Here is a 23944-nt window from a genome sequence, read left to right as displayed (position 1 = left end):
AGTGAGAAGCTAAACACCAAGAGCCAGGAAGTGGGCTGGTGCTGTAGGACCAAAACGTTTCTGGCTGCAGGTTCCCAAGCCATTGTGTTACAGCTTGGTTGCACAGGGATTTCAGGTTATGTCAGGACCCTGCAAAACCTGCAGGGTTAAAATAAGGACTGCATCCAACATGCGCAACTGATTTATCAAAAACTATGGGGAGAAGCTGGTTCACTGACTTTTATTAAATCTAACACTGGGCATGATATTATGACTAACGCCATCTTATAAATGATGACAGAAAGTAGATTTATTATTAGATTCTATGAAATTTGCAGAGCAAGGATGTTGGACACCAGTAAGGGTGAATTGACTAAATTCTGCTGTTGATATAAACCAAACTGGTTAAAAATCATGATTAGGTTTGAAATAACATTATAGTTATAAAAATAAGGACTGAAGATGCTAATTAATTGCTATGTTTCATGATGTCCTCAAGGCTAGAAGAAAAGTTAAAGACAGTTTGTAGTTGACTTTGAAGCAAACAGGCTCTGGATAGGCTTGAAATGTAGCACCAAACTACAATCACAACTGCAAATTTTAATTCTGACAGATCTGGACTGCAAAGTGTTTTAAATTTCTTAATGCCCTATGCTGAATTATTTGCTCTCACCCATAACATTCCTGAAAAGTGGCCATACCTGTTGAAACCAAGATTCCATGTAGACCAGCATCCAGACTCTGACAAGAAGACGCATAGGAAATAGCATAGAAGTGCATGCATTTAATGATATGTTTATCAGAAAAGATTACTCTTGGAATCCCCAGAAGCTCATTCACAAACTTCAGAGGACAGAGGCGTCAGTTTTTTAAATTTAGTAGCCTTTTATTTTAGTTTTTTCTTCCATAATTTTTTCCAGTACCTCTGACTACACTTAAACTCTCACCATTTGGGGCATCCTGTGTCAGGGTGTTTTGCATATCAACCACGTGTTTTGTTAAGAACCATTTCCTATCATCTGTTTTGAATCTAAGGGTCCCAAACCTTGCATTGGAAGACACAATCATTCCCTACTTACTAGTCTACCCACAGCACTCTTGATTCCATAGACCTCTACTACATACCCCTTCACTCATATAACTTCCATGTTGAAAGTCCCAACCCATTTAGCTGTTCCCTCTACAGAAGCTGTCTCACGTACCTGATCACCTCTGTTAAACTTTTCAGAACCTCTTGCAGGACCAGTATATATTTCTGCAGTGGGGAGGGAGGAGGGAACACAGCTGCAGACAGGTCACCCCGCTCTGTGAAGAAGGAAGGAGAGGTCTCTACTGTGTTCTCTGTTATTTTTCAAATATTTCTTAATATTGACTTGATTTTGTGCACCAGGATGACATTTTTAACAGAGCTGTCTATTCTAATTCCAAGACATCATGCCAGAAGAACAGTAATCAGCTCAGAGATCAAACTACTTTTTGTGTAAAATTTAATTATTTTCCCACATATTTTGCTTAACATTGGATATATCTATAGTGAGATTCATCTGCCGTTACAGTGACCATTCAGTCTTATAAGGCTCTTTTCTGATTTTTCATGGTCAGGCTTTCCTGAATAACTTAGTATCAGTAAACACCATCATGTTTTCCAAGGAATGCCTCATTTATGAATATGCTGGGAATTATCAGTCTTAGCACAGAGCCCTGAAGGGCTCTATTGATAACCTTCTTGCAGTGTGGATTAACCCCTTACTCCAATCTCCATTTTCTGTATTTTAGGCAACTATTTACCTATGTAACAACTTTAGTTCTTATTCAGCAGATGCTTTATTTATGTAGGAGCCTTTTGAGAAAGTTTGTTGACAGTATTAGCCAGACTTCCCTAATGCATGCTGATTCCTCCAAAAAAGCATAGTAGATTTGTAAGACATGACTTTCTTTTACAAAACTTGTGTTAATAATATTGAAACACAATGACAGGTAGCTAAAACCACCTGAACTATAGGAAAGGTAACAAAAATGGAAAAAAAAATCCATTTGCAGCACAGAGTGAAGAATTCTAATGCACTGAAAAAGAAATGAATCATAGCAATGAAACAGGCCTTTTAACTAGACATGAGTTGTTAAATTATTAATAGAGCAGAAAAGGAACATTTATTCAATTAATACTTTTGTTCTGTCTTTAGAAGAAAGCCAGATAAGATACATGGATCACATAGGAATAAAGGAAAGATCCTTAATTCACTAGTAACTGAGAAAGGTATTAGACAACATCAAAAACAGATAAGCATCTTACAGGCGCATGTTTCCCGTAACACTTAATTGTTTGCTGAGGAAATATCTGGCCTCCTGATTTTAATTTTATTTATTTATTACAGCAACAATGAAACTGTAGAAGACTGAAAACACCGATCATTTTTTTTGGTCATCATTCAGGATGAGGAAATGGAGTGGTATGGATGATAATTGATTAGTCTGATTCCAGTCAGAGGTAAATTAATAGAAAATTATTTAAAAATCAATAAATAAAGAATTAAAAGATGGGATTCTAGTTAATCCCAGTCAACACAGATTTTACAAAAAAATAGGTTTTGTCAAACAAGACAGGATGGATTTTTTTCTAGACAAGAGATTTTTGTTGACAAAAGAAATGGCACAGATATCACATTGCTAAGGAGTTAAATATCTGCTACTAATATAAAACCCCAATGCCATCCTGCAGCAAAATGACAGAATGAACTGGCACTTGAGTTTACTAAAAAGAGATATACAACTGTAAATCCAGATACAGCAGTGGTGAGACTGTTACTGGCATGCTATGAACTCTTTTGATGTTTCCTTTCACAAAAGGATGTAGGGAAAAAAAGTGGAAGGGCCACAAAAAATAAAAAAACTAATTTAAGTGCTGTAGAAAGTGTCAAGAGAAACATTCCAATACAAACTGAACAAGAGTCAATTGTTCTTGCCTTGAGTAACATTAAAATCTGTTAAAATGGGCAAGTAAACACAATAACTTATTTCTGTTGTCTTTCATTAATCTATGATTAATCCACTCAGGTCTGATGAGTTAATTGGGGCTGGCTTCATTAAGACCTTTCCTAGAGACATAAAGCATATGGATATTTCATCAACTGAGAGAACTAGGACCAAGGTTAATGTGGTTCTACTGAGTTAAGCATCACCTGAGTTTGATCTTCTGTATGTATTCCTTTGGGTAAGATAAGAAAGAATCGTGCAATTTCCCTTTTGTGGCAACAAAAATGTACCTGTTTTCCACATTATCTGGACAAACTAATCAGAGCATCCATTTACTCTGGACACATATATGATCAATATTGGAATAACAATTCTTTTTCAAAGTATGCTACAGAAAACTGCCAGATCCATTTGCCATTCTTATGGGATACACTGTCGACACATAACTGTTCTGCTGCCAGGGCCACCTCACCTTGAATATGGATTAAGATGAGTAAGATGAAAATACTTATTTTTGCCATGAACATAAAAACTAGAACTTTTTCTGATGTTTGTTTGTGCTTCAGTGTTCGGTAGGTAACTGCTTGCCTATATAAGGACTTGCATATTTAACACAGTGTGTTTTACCTTAGAAAAAAAAAAGCAGTAATATTTAGCATTTTGCTACTAAGACATACCCTAAATGTACACTCCTGTAATTTCTATTCCTTCACCCAGTTTCTGAGACTGAGAACTTCCTACCACATGGAAAGAGCCAGTAAGATGTTTTCAGACATGGCAATATTTCATTAGATGAATTCCTTTGTTAAAAAGGAAGTTCTGCACAAATATTTTACTATCTTTCAAACTCTGATGAATCACAAATGCAGCTCCCTAGTAGGTTGCACCAAACAGATTGCTTCAGAGTCAGGCAACGGGGGCCTTAACAGGCTGAACAGCCAATCTCAAGATCAAGTTTCTTGGCACAGTCAGGACGCACAGGACATCATGGAGCCAAGAACACTGCTGCTGCCTTGGGAAATCTAGTTAGATTCAAGATTTAAAGACCCTGGGAGGCCCTTCAAGACTTGATTTGTTAGATATCCTGTTCCACAAGTTCCCTGTGATAGTCCTAATTCTGGGGAAAGCCCAAGAGTGCTCCTACTTCTGAACTAGCTGGGGGCACCATTTAATTTTGGAGAAACATGGGATATTCTGATTTCCTGAAATTCTTTTACTATTTATTTTCCACTGCCAATATTTTTGAAGGTTTTTCATCTGTTGGTGAGATTGTCTCAAATCAAAAGAAAGATGTTCTCAAATGTTGGACTTCTTCAGACAATGGAAGTTCCAGGTTTCATCTAGCTCCCAATCACTATCACTACAGTCAAAATCCTTTTCCCTTGAGTATTGTCCTCTTGCTCCTCTAACAAGTGAGCAATGGACAAAGAAAAGAGACAAATAACTCCATCTGAAACAATGGGGTTTTTTACTCTGAATCTTTGGTTTTCAAACAGAGTAATTGCAAAGGTCACAACTGCATTGGGCAACACTTATCATGGAACATTCTCACTCTGTGACAGCCTCTAACAGAAACATCTGACTGCAATTCCTGACTTAACTGAAATTACCAAAGTGATTTTTCCACTAAACAAGCACTGCAAAATAAGTAAGATGGGTATAAAGAGCCATATCTATATGCAGTACCTGATGGCAGTAATAGAAGTCCATCTGCATTCCTGTAATTACAGAGGCAGATTCTTTAGTGTATCAGAACAACATTTTACAGAATTTGCATACAAAGGAAATAACCTCTCTGTTGAATATTTTAATTGGAAATTAACATTTTCAGACAGAAACTCTTCCCTTGTGGTATTTGTCACTAAATCATCATAAAAATGCATGAAGACTCCCCCAGATGACTATGTCAACTCGAAAAGGTGAAAACAATTGCACTGCTGCTGTTATTCAGGCCGAGCTCAATGTAAAATCTAAATGAATAATATAGATAGTGAAGTTTAGATTTTTATCTTTTATGATAATAGTACAATTCAGCAACATAAGGTCTCCTTACAGCTGTACCTGTTGCATTTTTTTTCATTTAGCTGTTTCCTAAATAGAAACAAGAGTGAAAATTGTAGAAATTACTTTTACAATGTGATTTTTTCAATATGAGACTTCAACACCAATAATAAAACAACCCATGGAAATTGAAGACTGGTCCCACTCTGTGATGAACGTCAAATCCAAGTCAGTTTTCAGTTTCAGAACCATTTGGCATTAATGTTCTGTGAGACAAACTTAGATAAACCTGATACTTTAGCTTAGAAGAAGAAAAAAAAGTTAATAATAATAATAATAATAAAAATAAAACAACACCTCAAATGAATAGAATGTTTTCACTAGCCTCAAAATCATATTCTTCTGTTATGTGTCAAAATTTCTCCTTTAAAAAATAACGAGTAATTTTGGAGGGAAAACCAGATCACGAAAGAGGCTGAAGACAGCAACTGCAGTAGCAAAATACTCAGTGAGTATGTTATAGCTTGTTAAAAATACTGTAATGTGAGACCAAGTCATTTTCTGTCTTAGGAGAAAGACCAGCTTTTAAAGGTGATACAAAATTATTTTTTAACCTTTTCTTTTCCTTTGGGCTAAAATGAAAGATACTGACAATTTTGGTCCATTGCCATACAAGATCTAAAAGATCTTGCATCTATACAGACAATGCACATGAGGGGAAAAAAGAAAATAGTTCTATTCTGTTCTGTAACTAAGCTGATTCACTGTGATTCTGCCCAATTGACATTGATTCTTTGCTGACTCCAGTGGAAGCTGCGTACAGCTGCCTGACCATAAAGACATGGAACCATTTTTCTATGCTGATTTCAAGTTTTGAAGCTGCTTTTTGAAGCTGCTGCAGTTCCCAGATTCTGATGCTTATGTTATTCCAATTTAGGCCATGATGCAAAAAAGCTCCTCTCAGTTCCACCAACTGGTAAGAGTCCCCAAACGGATGGACAGTTTGCAGCTGCCTCTAGCCCTTGCAGCACATACAGGACCCACAGGTTGTGCCTGCACCAGAAGACAAAACTGAATGCTGCCAGGGAGGCTTCCTGGCACTGAAACACAGCCATCGACACTGTTAAACCATTAGAGCAGTCCCTGGCATGTGGTTAGTCTGTGACAACTCTCCGGATCGATTCCTGGGTACTGTTGGGAAGCTGGGCAGCCCAGGAAGTGTTCCTAATGAGTAGTTGCGCAAAGCTGTCCTCTCACGGGCAGTAAGAAGGACGGAATGGAGGTGGCCTATCCTGTGCCAGCTGGCTTAAGTGCCGCAGACTTTATCAATGCTCTTGAGCAGATTCTATTTACTCCTGCAGATGCAGCGTGTGTATGCCAGGTCCTGGACATCCTGCAGTTTGGCTCCCTCAGGACGTTTCCTCTCCTCTACAGGACAGCAGACAAGAACAGACAACATTCACAGACCTGGGCTAGTGGATGTACCATACATTATATTGAAAACACATTCTGCATTTTCATATATTAATATCACTTCATGTGCAGAATCAAGAAAGGCTAGGAGTAGAAATCTGAAGTCTACAGACTGCTCTTTGTAGTCTTCTGCTGCTGCTGAATAAACTTTCTGCCTCTACCCTGGAAGACAGCTTATTTTACTATGAAGCTGGTCATGAGGAGGCTGCCTGGGTACAGTTGGGACTGCAAGGCTGGTTTCTGGAAGCAGAGCCCCACTGGTCGACAGTGAACACACGTACAGAAGGCTCACTGCTGCACATAGCTATAGAGCTGCTTATGGCCTGAAAGAGAGTTTCTTAGAATGGGATTAACCCCCTATCCTCCCTTAGCTGCTTCTGTAGGCACGTGATCCTCCAAAGAGTACGCTTGCCTACAAGCAGTCTCTAGACCACGATCTGCCAACAGGCCTGCTCTACATCTGATCTGTAAAAAGTCATCCAGCTATCCGCCAGACAGTCACGGGGGCTGCTCACTCACTGAGCAGCATGCCTGCCTACTGACGGCCTACAGAAGGAAAAACGTACCTCTGCGTTTTAAAGTTCTCAACGGTTGTTCTTAGCATTCAGATGCCGATCGCGAGTCATATGGGATATCCTTATGTTGCCTGAGACGGCGTTTGGTTTTCAGCATAAATTTTTTAAGAAGTGGTGCAAACATAGTGTGACATAACATTCTCAAATTTAGGCTATACTATCAAAACATGTTATCATTTATCAGCAATGGCTCTAAAAAACGTGTGCGATCCACTTGTCTCCTCGAGCTAAGAACCATGGTTGGGAATGAAAAAGGAAGCTACTCTGCCTCTAAACTGCTGAGTTCTTATGTACACTGGAGCCATCCTCCTTCTTTTGGCACAGAGAGATCACAGCAGGCCAGAAAATATAATGCACTCTATCAGCTAATGAGACATGACCTAGGGCTTTTACTACTAGCCTTAATTTGACATGGAAAGGCAGTTTCTGCAGCTGCAGCTATAGAACTCTAAGTGAACAGACAGGAGTCAACAGCGAACACACGTACAGCAGGCTCACTGCTGCACAGTAGCTACAGAGCTGCTTAGGGCCTGAAAGACTTTCTTAGAATGGGATTAACCCCTCACCCTCCCTTAGCTGCCTAAAAGTTAGGGGTCTGGTCTGTGTTAGTGTCCTCCAGTAGGCAATAGTCTATAGTCAAGAGAGGTTTGACTTGCTTCTCTGGGGCATTTATCTTTACTGTGCCAAATAAAGTATCTCTGAAAACCTAAATACGCAATAATTCAGAGGGGTGGGCTCTGGAGATTCTAGGGGATACTTTGAAGACCATGAAAGGCAACTGAGACTATTGTCATAGGACTTAAATTTCCTCCTGCTGGGTCTGTAGCATTTCCACAGTAGCTTTGCACTGGTGCAGCACTGTTGCATTGGTGCAGCACTGCAAAAGCAATTGAAGATAATTTTGAAACTGGCTCAATAACTGAGGCGTCAGCCAACTCTGAGCTGTCTTTAGCCTTGAATTTACATGCAGGGAAAAGTTATAGCCAGAAATCTGGTTTGGGTTTTTTGTTGTGGATTTTTTTAAACTTTCTATCAAACATCAAGCTGGCCCTGCCTGTGATACTGATAAAACATTTGGGAACTGTATCAAAGTTCTTCAGGTTTGGTTGCAGCAATGATTGATGGGATTTTAATCCCATTGGCATTCGCATCAGGTAGGAAGTGGGGAAAGCCCTTAAAATGCTCAATTGGCTTTAATACCCCTAACATCTGTTGAAGTTTTTGTTCTAGTTATATATGTTCTCTGGCTGATTTTAGTGCTACAGGAATTCTTAATGCCTCATCTTTAGTCTCCCCAGCAGCTGTCACTGGGCATTGCCTCTGAGAGTTGGAGGCTCACAGAGATGCCTGAGCCAGGTGCATAAATATTATTTTATACTTATGTACAATACATTATATTGAAAACATATTCTGCATTTTCATAACCTGAAGCAGAGATTTTGGAAAGTATCATCTGTTGAATGCTGTGTGTGTATTTTTCTATATAGATGTAAAAAGTAACTATCACCCATGTAGATTCCACGTGTGTGGTCAATACTTTGGAAGTCCAGCCTCCATGTCAACCAACTGATAGTCTCTCAATTAACCTTACATAATTACCAGATCTATCATATTTATCTCTAGCAGGACTGACGTGTAACCTGAAGACTAAATACCACTTTTCTTTTGTGAGGGGTGAAAAGTCTGGGTTTTAAACCTACAGTGCAACTGAACTTTTTAAGATTTTCATAAGTTGATGTGATGTTTAAGGAAAAAACGTATTTCAGAACACTGTTTTGAGGTTCTGAGGGCAATAAGGAGCAAGGCACAAAGCATTTTTATAGTGTAGTCTTATGAATGTCCATTGGAATTTTCTCCCAAGCGTACACCCAGTTCATGTATTGGTTATGAGCCTGATTTAGACAATCAGCTCTGCTCTGCAATCACTTCAGAAAATGTTGCACTTGCTTTTATTAAATATAGATAGGAACCCTTATGTCTGTTATAATCAGCAGAAACAAGAGCATGCTTGAAACTGTAGGGCTCTTAGCATGAAAATTTCACCAGTCTTAGAAGACAGAACCGAAGAGAACGCATTTTCTTGTTTTCACGTACACCATATAAGTAAAAGAAGTCAAGATATGTTTCCTTTAGCATGGCATAATAGAATGGAATCGGTGAAAACAGTGGCTAATGTATGTTATTTAACAAAGCTAGAAATTCTGCCTGGCATTTGTTCCGAATCCCAAATGTAGTGCCTCTGTTTCATAACCACCAAGGGAACATGGAACAGTACGCCGGTTAAAACTACCCACCAAATACAGCATTTGATCTTCTCATTCGGGTGTGCTTACTTCACAAGGTACCTATTCTGAGGATCACAATGTTTACTTTAAAGACAGGGCATTTTTAGTAACGTAGTAGATTGATCTGCTCATAGATTTTGATTGCAGAAGAGTTCACTAACTTGACTTCCTGTAAAAGTAAGCCAAAAAATTGCACCAGGTGTTTTAAAAAATTAAACCTACCCCTCCAGGACAAGCCAAAACACTCGCTGTATAGCACCACCTCGGTGATCTGCTCTCCCAGGTTCACGTTGCTTTTTGAGACCGGGTTTCATATCTCCCTCTCAGCCTTCTTTCAAGGAAAGCAAGCAGGTTTTTGTCCTGGCTGGGAAGGTGTGTTTATCTTTCATCTCTGCCTGAAGGGATTAAAACATACATCTTGTAGATCCCAGAAAAATGCTTTCTTCACCATCCTGGATGCATAGTGTTGACAGTAGTGCTTCCTGGTATCCAGGGAAGAAGTCCAAGAACCCCCAAGAAAACATACCAAAGAAAATGTGACCTGTCGGAATATTATCATCCTAAATCAATCAGTGTGAATTTCAGTTAACTCCACTGAAGTCACAGAAGCTATTACACATCTTTGTATAATTCAGTGTAAACACATCAGAGTAGACCCTTGCCTCAGCTTCTGCATGCACAAAAAGGCAACAGACTGCTTATCTACCTCATATCTCAGATAATATCACCGTTGTACTTTCAGTCTATGTCTGTGTTAGTAAATTTAAAGGGAATATTCCTGAGCATTGGAACAAAATTGTCTATAATGTTAATTTACCCTTGGTGCAACTTTGGCCCATGCCAACTATCCCATTCCCAGACTTGTGGTGGAATTACCTCCTAAGAGGATTAACGCAGTTTCTGGTAACGTCCACTGTCTCTTCTAAAGGAAGAAGACCACAGTAGCCATAGCGTTCAACAGTTCTTCCATGCCAGCTGGTCTCTGTGCCAGACACGACAGACACGTCTGGGTACATCTCACTTACTAGGAAACGCGCAGCCCAACATTCCTGAGTTGAACCAGTGTGTGCTCAAACACGGGCTGCTCCTTCCTCATGGGATGAGGACCAAAAATGACACAGAAATTGTAGTTGTAGGCTAGGGGAGTATCCATCCAGGTGTTCAGCTGACTTCCCCAACACCCCTTCTGCAGCTGTATCTACCTTTTCCCAACCAGATCACTTTGCATGAAGGGCAACTTGAAATGCAGCCGTACAACGCCAGGCGGTACACTACTTGGCTCGTTTTCCACCTTCCCTGTCTCCATTAGGTGACCCTAATGTGTCAATATTTGGTATGACTAACTTGTGAACACAGCCATACCGAGTTATGTCATGCAAAGGCCCGTGCTCTCTCACTGTTGAACTGCTCGTTCAATTTATTTTTTTCCCCCGGGTCTTAAGGTGACTGGAAACAAAGCGTGAAGCCAAGGCGGAGGAAGGGCTCTGGAGGAATGGCTCTGGACTCCTGACAAAGCGCTCTTGCTCAGTCTTGCCTCTGGGTGTCTTTCTTCATCACGTTTTGCATTTTTTTCCCTTTTTTTTTTTTTTTTTTTTTTTTTTTTTAAGTAACTTCATTGTGACAGCACAGACTAAGATTTTTGTAGCGACAGACACACAGGCCATTTACACGTTGTTTCTAAAGGAACGATAAATTGGCCAACGCAGGTAAATAACGAACAAAAGCGGCCGACAGTGAATACAGCCGACGAAGCACGAGCCGCGCAGGGAGCGCTGCGAAAGGGAATCCGCCTTTCTCTCCGCTGCCCGCCCGCCCGCCCGCCCGCGGGGGCCCGCCCGCCCCGCTCCCAGCCGCCCGCCGCCCCTCGCCCGCGGGCCCGGGCCCCGCGTGGCGGCCGCGCCCCTCAGCGCCGCCTGGCCGCGGGCGGCGGCAGCAGCGCCGGGCTCAGGCTCGGCGGCGGCCGCTGGGGGTCGCTGTTGCCTGAGGAGGGGGCGGCAGCGCGCGCTACCTGTCCGCGGCGGCCAGCGGGGCGGCGCGGCCCTGCCCGCCGTTACCGGCCGCGCCGGTAGCGGGGCCGCCCGCCGGGGGGGGGGGGCGGGTGTCGCCGCCGCCGCCTCCCAGGCGCCCCGAGCGCCTCCCGCTCCCACCCCGTCGTCTGTCGGGGTTCGGGAAGCGCGGCCGCCGCGCGATCCGGCTCCGTGTGCGCCCGTTCCAGCTGCCGAGGGAGAGGTTTATCCACACAATCAAAGTAAACAGCAAAGTTCCGCCGGATCGTGTTTCACCCCCTCCGCTCCACGCGTTCCGAGGGGCTCGGCGGGGAGGGCAGCGCGGGGCCTGGGCCGAGTTTGCTTGTTTTGGGGAGGTGGCTCTCGCAGGAGGGGTCTCGCTTTTACAGAGAAGCACGAGGCTCCCGAGCGGCTGCCCCTCTTCGCGCCACCGCCTGCCCTGCGCTCGGGATGTCACCCTCTGCAGCGGGAGCCGGCGGCTGAGGGAGTCGGCGGGGCTCTCCCGCCGGTGGCACTGCCTTCACCCCCCTCCTCCTCCTTCTCACCGCACCCGGCCCCGCTGGGAGCGCTTCCAGGCAGCGCCGCTCCGAGAGCCCAGGAAGCCGCCTCGCCACCCGGGACTGCCCTTGCCAAGAATCGGCGAGAAAGGCGACACGCCCGCCTCTTCCACCCAGACCCCACTCCAGCCACCTCTCCGCGGGCTTCCCGGTCGGCGGGAGCAGAAAATAGCCTTCCTCTTCCCCGGCAGCTCGCCCCCGCCCCAACACCTCCCCTTCCCCGCCGCAGCCAGGCCCGGAGTTCCCGGTAAACAGGCGGCTTCCCCGCCCGCCCCCGCCACGCAGGGGGACGGCGGAGAGCGCGGCGGCCGCGGGGCCGGGGACCCGCCTGACGGGGAACCGCGCCAGGGCCATGAATATTTCAGAGGCTCCTCAGCGCGTTTCTAATTAAAGGCTCGGGCGAGGCGCGGCCCCCCCCTCCCCGCGTCCCCATCTTCCCGCCGCCGCCCCCTCCCACTCCACACACACACACTTGGGACCGTCTCCTTACGTCGGAGAGAGGCGAAGGAGTGACTGAGCCCTGCCCGGGAGAGCCGAGCGAGGGGGAGGGACGGGGGGGACCGGGGCGGGAGGGAAGGGAGGGCGGGAAGGGGGGGGCTTGTGCAAGCAGCGACGCTCCCGAGGTTGCCAAGTGGACTTTTATTGTTTTCCACCCACTTCCAAGTCGATACTATCTGCCGTCTCATGTCCATCCTATAGCCTATATAAGCGGCTGCGCTGGGGCTGGCGGCGATGGAGTAGTTTGTGGATACGGCGGGAGCGCAGGGACGGGAGGGGGGCGGGCGGGCCAGCCGCGGAAAACTTGGACTCCCCGCCGCTCGCGGGCTGCTGCCGTCTGGGGAGAGTCGGGGCAGCGGCTCCCGGGGGGAAGACACCTCGGCTTCTGGGACAGGTAAAGCGGCCGGGAAGGGCCAGCAACCCCCCCTTCCTCCCCGTCTCCCACCCCTCCCGCCCCGCCGAACCGGAGCGCTGCGTGCGGCGGCACCGCGGAGCCGCGCCGCTGACAGCCCCCGGGCGGGGGGCGGGAGCCACCGGCCGCCCGCCAAAGTTGGCAGGGGAGAGCCGCCCCACGGCACCCAGCCGTCCGAAGGCGAGCGGCTCCGGCGGTGAGAGGCAGCGTCCCCCCCGCTCCCCGCCGCGGCTGGCTGCCGCTCCCCGCGGAGGTGCCCGCGGCCGCCCGCGCCCCTTCCCCAAGCAGGGGGAGGCTGGCCCTGCCCTGCCCTGCCCTGCCCGGCCCGGCCCCCGGACGGCTGCCCGCCAGCGGCGCGCCGCCCGCTCCCGCCGCTGCTGCCCTCAGCCCCGCGGCGGAGGGCGGAAAGGCGGGGGGCAGACGGACGGCGCACACACACACACACACACACACACACACACACGCTCGGTGCGCAGCTGCCGCGGCTCTCCGGCGAAAAAAAAAAAAAAAACAACTTCGGGGAAAGTTGTCGCCCCTCGCTGCGCCCCGCGGCGCGGGGCGCGGCGGGGCTCCCCCAGAGTGGGGAGGCTGGGGTCCCGCCTTGTGCCACCTGCGAAAGGGGTCTCCGCGCTGTCCTGTAACGATTTCACCCCCGTGAGTCTCCCCACCTCCGACCCACCCCCGTTTTTCTCTTCCAGTGGAACAAGGAGGACCTCCCACAGCAGCGGACTCTTCCTTTTCATCTGCTCGCCCACCCGTCAGGTCAGACTGCAATGAGTGGACTGAGGTCTCCTAGGCTGCTGGGGCTGGTGCTCTTAATGCTCTCGGCAGGATATTGCAAAGAGAAAACTGACTCCGCAGATTTGAAAGACAGGCAAAGTCTCTTGAATCTGATCATGGAGATCATTCAGGAACTGAAAAGGTACCACCTGGAGAAGGACAGTGGAGTGCAGTACTTCTCTAAGCATGACTATAACTTAGATCGAAGGGAAGTCGCTGACTACGGAGGATACCAGGACGAGCAGAGAGTTGGTAAGTCACAGTCCATGACTTAGGAGGGTATTTTTTTTTTTTTCTCTAGGGAGTCTTGGTGAATGAGACATCACATCAGGTTGCTAATTTTGTATCAAGAATTCACCGCTCAAAATACCTGCAGATGCCCTTTGGTATCAGAAACACAGACGGCAAATTTGGAATAGAAAAACTCCATTCACATCTCAGTCTCTTACTCTCTGGATAATGTACTCAACTGAAAGTCTGGCTTCCTGTGTGTTGGCTTTGAATGAAACTTAGTAAGAAAGGAAAAGACTGAAATGGGCTGAGATCAAAGAAATAAGGGATGAAAACGCTCTTTTTCCTGGAAGTTTACCACTTTTTAAATTCTGCTTGGTTTAAGTGTTTCTTGGAAATAACCCTAGCAAGGATTCCCCTGCAGGACTGTAGTATGTCCTTACAGATCTCACATCTAGAAGCCTTTCCTGCAGCTCAGCTTCATGAAACTTTTCACCCCACTTTTTAGTCCCTTTTGTACTCCAGAGGTAGCACCTTTGAAATACTAGGGAACTGGAACAGAGTACTCCTCTGTCACTGCACAAGCTGTGACCGCTTTGGGACACTCCTGCAGTCATCCTTCTGCTCATTTGAATGGCTCTTCTCTGACCTCCAGTGAAAGCCCATGTTGGTTTGTGAGGCGTTCAGGGTTGTATAGAGCAGTCCGGAAGTAGTCGTAGCGAGCCACGTAGTGATGGATAGTTACACCTCAGTTCTGTGATGTGCTGCTTCTCTGCATCCAGTTGAAAGTTGATTTGGCTGCTGCTGCCATGTCTCATTTACTGTTCACCGTCACTCCCAAACCCCCACAGCATTACTGCTGCTTATCTTACCCCTCCTACTAAAAGTGACTTTCTAGTATTTTCCAGCAGATGGCTACTCACCTTTTTTCCAAACTGGCTTCCATTTTGCTGGTATGCTATTTATTTTGCCTTTGTTGATCTCATAAAGCTTCGTTGTACCTTTTCTTCATTCTCATTCATATTCAAATATCCTCACGATCTGCATTTGTTGGTAGTTGTCATGAAAATGTTACTGCTCCATCTGGATGATTAATGAATATACAAAGGAAGACAATTTTGTTCCACTTAAGATCAGTACAGTGAGAACACTGCTTTTATAAATGTTGAGAAGTTAAAGAGGCCAGACAAAGCAGGGAATCCTGATCTGCACAACTCTCAATCTCAACAGGGAATGTAGGCGTAGTTTTTGGCCACCCTACCTCAGCGTATAGGTGCAAAACACCTAGTTTGTGCTGAAGTTATCTATGCAAATAATAAACCTACTTAGAGCAGATTGGTTGGTAGTGGTGTTACTGACTCCTAAGCAGGATTTTTCATTCTGTTATTATAATGGAGTTAATTCCCAGCAACTCTGAAAAGGAACTACTGCTCAGAGTCTTTAATTTCAGTTTTAGCATCACTTTCCCAGTGAGCCTGTCCCAGGGGAGATTTCTGAGTGAAGCATGTGTGTTTTTAATGCTCTTCATGACATAATTAGGTCAAATACGATAAGGTCAATTTTACTTACACCGGCTGAAGTTAGAAGTAAATGAAGAATGACTTTCGAGAAGTGTCTAACCTCACAAGTGAATCAGATCTGGATGGAAATGCTCTCTGCTTTGTATCTGATAAGGGGTGCCAGGGGAATGAAAAAGGCTGCTCAGGCATTTATGGTCAAATAAATAAAGCACCATGTAGTGTATCACACACAATCAGCACTAAGCTATCAGCATAGGGTTTGTAACGGAAAGCAATCAAAGATAGCTGTAAATCAGGAAGACGCAAGGGTTAGGGCTAAAATGGATTTCAGTAAACCAGTTTCATTTTGCCATCTGCTGAACACAAAACGCAAGGTGGTAAACCACAAACGCAGGGAGCCAGAAGAGAGCAATTTGCTTGGGATCATTTCCTGTGAATTTTATTTACTGATAGAGGAGGGAAAAAAAAAGATTCCCGTAAGTAGATTAATCCAGTTTCGTGATTGCAGCAGGACATGTGACAAAAGAGTAGATACATTTGCATAAGAGAATTAGAAGACACAAAACCAAACTTGAATGTATCTTTGGGTCTTTACCAGTAGCAGAATATGCTGTTTCTGAGCAACCATGAACTAAAATTTCTGGAAAAACTTAAATCTGGGTAAACTTGATAATGTAATTCATAGAGAGCTAAACTCCGACTCTTAGTTAATCGTCATCATTGTTAACTACTGCACATCTAACAGATGTTACTTGTTTCATCATCACAGTTTCACAGTGGATTTTACAGTGGCTTCTTATGTAAAACAAATACTTGCAATTTGGCCTACTGTATGCAAAGGCCTTTTGACCTCTGTGCATCTGTCAAGACATAGTGGTGACATTTGCTGGACAGTTTATTCCCTGCCCTCATATGATGCTTGGCAAGCCTCGTTCCAGTGCAGCAGAGTGACTATTCCTTTTTCTGTCCAACAGAAATAGTTCCCAGAGATCTGAGAATGAAAGACAAGTTCTTAAAGCATCTTACAGGTATGTTTTAATTTTGCATCATTTCACGCACATACCATAAGCTGCACTACTGTTCCTGTGAGCTGTGCTGATTCATAACTTACTTTTTCTTTATATTTCAGGTCCACTGTACTTTAGCCCAAAATGTAGTAAACACTTTCATCGGCTTTATCACAATACGAGGGACTGCACCATCCCAGCATGTAAGTGCCAAAACCAGACTTTCATAAAACAACAGAAAAGTCTAAAATTTAGTAGCTCTATGAAGTGCCAGTAGTGATGCAATGTTAGAATGCATTGCTTGCAGTGAAGAATTTGGAGCACTCTAAAACATAGTCGCTGTACAGCGTTGCTAGAACAGCATCAGCGTTACAGTGAGGAAAATGGAAACACAACTTTTTCACAGCAAATCCAGTGTAGAATGGCTGTAAACACGGCTTCCTTAGGTACCGATGTATGTGCCTCTCTGGTTCCAAACCAAAGGTGTTTGCTTTTCTTAGGAACATGTGACTCCTCCTGCAAACCTCTCATGTTTAATTTCTAGTGCTGCAAATACAAGATAGGATCAGAAATCCAGGTGGGGTTATTTCTTTTCATTGATTATTTATGTAGAACATGTTTTATAGACATTTTATATTGGCTCAGCTACCAATCTACCAGTGATGTTGACAGTGAATCTTTGCAACTCTTGTCTTCTGTGAATTACAAAAGTATAATTTCCTAAGTCTTAGTAAGAAAAGAAAAAAAAAAGAGCTGATGGACACAAGTAAGCAAATGCAGCTTATGATATCTCATCAGCGTTGGCAGCACAGAAAATACAAAAAAACCAATCAAACATTGACATTTATCAGTCAGTAGATGTGGCTCCAGATTCATACTGAGGTGGACCTGTTGACTAAGCAGATGCTATTTTAGTACAGCCTTTTCAGAATGGAAGGACACTTTATTTTACTTGTCTGAGGTCAACCAGTTGGGGCAGTAGCAGAGCTGGGAATAGAAACGAGAGTTACTGATTCCAAGTTTCAAGTATTAATAAATATTTCAGCCTAATATATTTTAAAGGCATATCTGGTAAGAATTGCAGACTTTTTCCCTATTTATAAGGCTTCAGATTAGGAATACCTTGGAAAGATAAGGATTTATAGATAATGGCTAACCAAATCACGTTGTTTACGTGGGTGGAGATGGAAGTAACCAGTCTGTTTTGAACAAACAAGCAGTCATATTACCTTTTTCGTAAGGATCACAACACAAACATCATTTGATTCAGCACTAATGAGTGCTTCAAGCTGTGAAGCTAAAAACTAGTTGGTCTTAAAGTGTGAATTAGCCTTTTCCTCCTGACAGGTAACATACCCACCAACATAATGTGCGGATAATGGAGGATAATTTGTATGAATGGCAATTACAGCATATCTGTGCTGTGAGTTAGGGATTGTTAACATTGCATCTCTAGGAAACATTAGATGTAGTTACTCATTAATGAAATAATGCTTAACGAAAATCAACATCAGTCACCAGACTGGACCGACTAGCGTCTCCTTAAAGTAACTCTCTTCTAGGAAAATGAGGTAACCTGCTTTAGGTCTTCATGCACAGTACAATGCTACTTTATGATAACACGCTGATTTCGGGTAATACTGTTCATTCTATGTTGAACTTCAAAGGCCAAACAACAAAGAAATTAAAAGCTTCTATGATGCTGCGGCTCAGTGGTAGCCAGTACAAAAGCATTCGTCGGCATACCTTCTGGTACTTTGTACAGCATAGTAGCATTGGCACCTAAAAGGTAATTTACTCTGCTGTCTGTCCATAACCAATTTTCACAATATTTGCTTTCAGTTTGCCATGTTAAAGAAAAAAAAAACCCTCTTGATTAATTGTTTAGTTTTGGATTGGTTCTACCCCTTACTATGAATGCAACAAAAAGCAGAAGGTACCTAAAATAAGAACAACTAACAATAGGACTACTGTGGAAAAAACAATTTTAGTAGTTTTAAGAAGAAACTTGATACAGTGATGAATGACTTTGTATGATGTGGTCACCTGCTCGGGCTGGACTTAACACTCTGATAGGAGATGTTACTTGTCTAATTTCACAGTTTTTCCAAGAAGATTTATTGGAGAGTTGCATTACGTAATACTAAGTTGATAGGCTTGCTCACTGAGGGCTGGATTTTAAAAACAGATGAGCAGTAGTTCTTCATCTAGTATGGAAATAGTACAGTCACATGTTTAGATCCCACATTTAAGCACAGACACAGATGTATAAATTTTCATATATACATACACTTGGACAGCCTCCAAGCACATTCATGCTATTTGTTTATGGATTACTGTGCAGAAGTCAGTTCCATGGTTACATGTGCCACTAGACATGGCTTTCAGTTACGCAATTTTTACACACTCCATTTCTGAGTTTAAGGAGCTGGTTTCTATATTGTTGCAAAGTAAGGTGTTCACTGAACTTTATTTCAACAATAAGTTGCACACCGTTACCAATTTTTATTTTTAAAGGCAAAATTGGTTACTTTAGTAATCTGTTTGTGCTCTTTTCTCACGACAGACTATAAAAGATGTGCCAGGCTTCTCACTCGGTTGGCAGTGAGCCCAATGTGCATGGAAGGATAAAGGTAAGCTTTTTTGTAACAGCAGTGACATTCTACTGCATAGCAAAGCAGTGGATTTCGTGTTTCGTACCTGAACATTCATGGGAGTATAATAACAATTGTCCTTTGGCTGAAGTATTCCCCTTCCAGAGTACCTGAAGTAACTGGCTTAATCTGGCCAATATTGGCGATAAACAAAGGGTACGTGCTACTGGAAGTCATTATATAAAAGTCCACGTGCATCAGCTGTGAATTATTCATAGCAGCATACAGTTAGATAGTGAATTTGTTGTTATAGAAGAAAACACAACAGCTGTAGCGTATTTTTCAAGAGTTGACTCAGTACACAATTGCCTGTACTGGCAGCAGCAGCAGCCCTTTTATGGGTGCAGCTGTAGATCTGTGGTGTACATTTCAGTAGGAGTTAATATAGACGTAGCTCTACACATGAAAGCTTCATAAATGCAGAGAGGTTGCAGGTGCTTTTATAGTAATTCAATTAAAATGTATTATTAGTAGCATTGATTAACTTTAAGCTACTCTGATTTATTGGGATTTTCATCCTGTTCACCTCACCTGTCTATGGGTTTATTCCCTCCCTTTTTGCCCGGATGTACCTCTGATTCCTACAGATACTGGGGGAGTTTCACCATGCACCAAAATAAAAACAAAAGCCAACAAGCAAACAAAAAAGCACTTCCAAACTTATCTGTATTTCTAGAAAACTGACATGTAAGAATACAAAAGGACTAATTCACACTAATTTACATTCTGTTCTCAATGTTTACCTGAGGCAAAAATGTGACCTCTGACAAAGGGATATGTAATAACCCATATGGATTTGTCAGTGACAAATGCTGTCAAACCAAGATATTTTAACTCCCTGACAAAACACACATCTTGTGGAGAGAGTCAGTGAGAAAAAGCAAGACATGTTAAGCATCTTAAGTTTATTTTTTAAAGCACTGACACTGTTTTGCATGACATTTTCACAAGCAAGCTATGGAAATGCGATCAAGATAAATGTAAGAATGGCTGGAAAAAATACAAATAAGTTACTAATGCTTCACTGTCAAACTGGAAAAAAGTATTGAGCAGAGTCACACAGCTTCATTATGGGTATGGTATTGTTCAATATTTTCATTAATAACTTCAGTGACAGAAGACAGTATATTTATGGATGACAGTAGTGTAGGAGAAGCAATCATGATAGTACAATCTTGAATTTGAAAATAATCTTGGAAAATTAGCTGAATAGTCTAAAAACAGGATAAAATTTAAAGGAAAGAGCAGAATTCTGAAGTCATGCAGGAGTAAGCAACTGCAGAAATGCACGGCAAGTTGTGAATAGCCAGACAGATAGTTCTGTAGAAAATGTAGGGGTTGTAGTGGATCAGAAACTAAGCCTGTTAGCCACGTCACACTTTAAAAAAGACAAACAACATACCGGAATGTATAAATAGAAGCATTGTTTATAAACCACCTGAAATAATACGGTATTCCAGCAATAGTGATTTAATTAAGGTCACCACGAAGACACATGGGTGCTTCTTGTCCAAAAGAAGAGCAACATGGATGACCAAAGACGTAGAAAACTCTATCTATAAGAACAGCTGAAAGGAATTGGGATTATTTAATCTGAAGAAGAGGTGCCTGCAGGAGAACATGATGGAGCTATTCAGTTTCATAAAAAGTGGCTACAAGCCATTCCCTCTGTCCAGAGTGGATAAAGACATAATTTGTTTAACTTTGCAACAAGAGAGGATTCCAGTTAGACATTAGAAAAGAATTTTCTAATGGCAAGGGCGATACGTTAAATCATTAGATGTAATTCAGCATCCTTGACTTTATGCTAAACTCCTCAACGTTTAAGTTATTTTCTCTCTGACTTCCTAAAATAAACCTAAACTAGCCCAGCTTCAATGCAGAATGTTTCTAATGTCCAATAACTGTTACATTACTTGTTGTCTTAATTTGAAACACGCAGCCATGGAGAGGAACCTCTTATCCAGATGTCATGTGTTCAGGGATGGAATCATGGAAACCATTAATTAATAGTACAATTAATACAATAGTATTAGACAAATAAAAGTTAGCAATTAGGTAAACCCTTTGATCTAATTAGGAGAAATTCCAGGGATTCAGCCTTTCAGTTGTAAAATCCAGAAAGCAAGGAACAAATTAGCTGTTCTATAATGATACCATGTGTGGAAGGCAAGTGAATAATATTACCAATACTAATAAACAGATACATCAGAGTAGGGAATTATTTTCTCCCTTTCCTTAGAAAGTTTTATCTGTATCTTTACATCCTATCATGTAAATACAAACTCATAATATGAAGGAACAATAACTAAATCAGTTCACATCTCAAGCTGGGAGTCTATTTTAAAAAAAGTCCAACTCATTTTGCTAAACAACTCCTTTGCTCAACTAGCAGGCATGTTTCAGGTGGGTAACAAGCCTCCACTTCTGTTATTCTCCTCACAGACACCAATCATTAATAGTATCAGCACTCTTAAGCAACCTCTCTTAGTAGAAAGAAAGGATACTCCCTACCACGCATGCCTTGAGATCCACAGGTGTCTCCATAAAATTAAGCATCCTTCCTCCTCAAAGCTTTTCCACTGCATCAGTTCAATTTGTGTAGGTAAGACACCCCTGCTCACAGAAAAGTATAAGGCAGGCTTTATTTGTTTTCATGGACTGCGCTGTAGAAAAATGGGTTCTTTTTGTATTTTTCCACTTATCAAACCATCCTTTTTCTCCACAAAGTGTGTATTTGTCATTAGTCCAAGGTGTTTTCAAGTTTCAGAGTTTTGAACGTAGGTCTGCTTATACAGAGCAAGACAAGATTTCAAAGCTTTTTTTTATTTCAGATGGCTCTCTACAGTGAGAAGAGTTTGTTTAGTCTGGCAACAGGTAAACACTTCTGGGTTCTGCCATAAGGCTACTAGATAGTATCAGTTCTAAAGCTCAGACTAACACCTGAATAGTAGATAACAAAATTCTCTTATGTGATACTACTCCAAAAAAGGCCTAAATTCAGAAGTAGAATTTGATCGTTTATATTAATTGTAATCATAAATACATTAAAAAAAATCTTTTAAAACTCCTATATTATAAACTATTAAAACAACATATGCTTAATTATCCACACCGATTTTTTTTCCCCCCAAGAAATTAGATTTCCTGTTTTGCTCAGTAGCTGATCTTCATTTTATTGGAGGCTTATGAGTGGGCTGGGCTATAGATGGGTTATTGCTTTTTGATACTTTGGAAAACTAGTAGTTTTGGAGCATTTTTCAGATCCAGGAACATCTGTCCATGTTTAGAGATCCATTTGGGGGAAAGAAAAAAAAAAAAGGGTAATTTGTTTTTTCATTTGTACTTAGAATGCGTTTTGGACCATCATAGCTTTAAAGCACACAAGATACTGAAACCAGGTGCTAAGATCAAGCAAGAAAATAAGGTGTGATCTGTTACTGCCGCAGTACGTACCTAAGGGGGGTGCGATACAAGGTGTCTCATGGAGCCTTCACTTTTCCTCCTTCATCCTACACACACGTCACTGGGCTCCATCCCCTCTCTCTTTTTTTAGAGCATATGTTCACATTTTGCCTGTCCCACAAATATAAGCAATGCAGGGGCCCTTTTACTGGTTGGGATTGCACGAGTGAAGCCAGAGCAGCATACTTGTATCACCACATCACTCAGCAGAACGGTTTTTTTTTCTCCAATCAGCAACCCAGGCCGTGTTCCCGGGTTGCCCCCAGTGCCATCTCTGACTAGTTTATTCTGTAACACCTTGTCCTTGTGTTCAGCACAGCTATGCTATAGGCCAGTCCTTGATGTTCTTTTGTTCTGTTCTGCGGCCTCATTTTTCTCCCAGTTGCCCAATAGTTCCCATACTCCATGCTTGCTTTGATCCCCCCCATGCAGATACATCCAACAACATTTTGTTGTCCATATCTGCCGCAGGTATAGATGAGATGACAAACGAGCATCCTATCCACTTCCAGTTTTTCAGCCTCAGTGAGCTGCATATTGCCATTTGTATTAGTAATGAAAAAACAATTTATTAAATTCTCAATGTTTAACTTGTCAGTTGTACCACACACTGATCAAGCCAAAAGCATGTTGATTTGTTTTTAAACATCACAGCTTAAACAGGGTACAGTAGGGGCATACATACAGAAAATAATAAATGAAAATGCAGACAAGGAAAATTTACGTCAGTCTCCCCTCTAAGGAAGGATATTTAAAAAAAAAAAAAAGTATTTGTCCTATCTGTAAAGCCAGAAAAAAACCTAAATTACATTAAATTTTTCTGTAACATTATTACATTTCCTAACAGCTTTAAAGAATTGCAAAACTAAGTATGTTTAAATACTACTAACAAGTATTTCTGTATGCACCAATAGCCTGATTTCCAATGGATTATGTCAAGTCTGACTGACTTTGCATTCAAATGATTCTATTACTAATTAGATTTAAGCAGTAGAAAATGTAGAGAGTTAAAATACCGGAGAATTCACACTGATCATGGGGAAGACAGTTACGTATGTTCAGACAGACAGTATGAGAGTTTCAACTGTGAAAAATGACATCAGCAGAACTCTAGTATCAGGGAAATAGTTTATCTCCTACATGGACTTTTGATGTCTATTAGACACAAAAGCTTCAGCCGAGTCTGTTTGCATGTAAGAGCAGTGTCTTACACCCATGCAGTTCCTGTTGACTAATAAGACATAGTGCATTTTTTACTTCAAAATGAGGGCATTAACAGGTTGTCTTAGAAACACTTGAAACTGGGCAGACAGACTTGCAGTGTTCAATGCCTAGAAAATGTGGTTGCAGAATAACTCAAGCTACTGGAGAGAGAGGCTGGATTTCTAGATATGTAGTCACAGAGATGGTTAGATTACATTTTCTCAGAAGGCTTAAGTGTGGAGGAAAGGGTCGTGGAAACCTTCACTGCTCAACCTTCGAATTAACATTTTCAGAGTCTAGACAATATATGTATATAAGCGATGTG

At 42.6% G+C, this 23944-nt stretch overlaps 1 protein-coding gene across 1 annotated transcript; it reads left to right on the top strand.

Annotated features, from left to right (window-relative positions):
- The first annotated feature begins 13532 nt into the window (after nucleotides 1-13532).
- Nucleotides 13533-18928, top strand: ALKAL2 (ALK and LTK ligand 2). The gene is made up of 4 exons (XM_009957271.2): nucleotides 13533-13791; nucleotides 16265-16318; nucleotides 16420-16500; nucleotides 18864-18928. The coding sequence occupies exons 1-4, from the start codon at nucleotides 13533-13535 to the stop codon at nucleotides 18926-18928; spliced, it is 459 nt and encodes a 152-aa protein (XP_009955573.1).
- Nucleotides 18929-23944: the final 5016 nt, after the last annotated feature.

The sequence above is a fragment of the Leptosomus discolor genome, chromosome 2 (genome assembly GCF_034619465.1).
Source record: "Leptosomus discolor isolate bLepDis1 chromosome 2, bLepDis1.hap2, whole genome shotgun sequence".
Lineage (NCBI taxonomy): Eukaryota > Metazoa > Chordata > Aves > Leptosomiformes > Leptosomidae > Leptosomus > Leptosomus discolor.
The sequence above is the reverse complement of the archived record's forward strand: the minus strand, read 5'-3'. Positions and strand labels throughout refer to the sequence as shown.

What these genes read in the sequence shown, in the direction of transcription:
- ALKAL2 (XM_009957271.2), top strand. Translation starts at nt 13,533, where the DNA reads ATGAGTGGACTGAGGTCTCCTAGGCTGCTGGGGCTGGTGCTCTTAATG. An exon ending in CCAGGACGAGCAGAGAGTTG is followed by an intron (nt 13,792 to 16,264) that starts GTAAGTCACAGT and finishes TCTGTCCAACAG; the next exon opens with AAATAGTTCCCAGAGATCTG. An exon ending in GGACTGCACCATCCCAGCAT is followed by an intron (nt 16,501 to 18,863) that starts GTAAGTGCCAAA and finishes TTCTCACGACAG; the next exon opens with ACTATAAAAGATGTGCCAGG.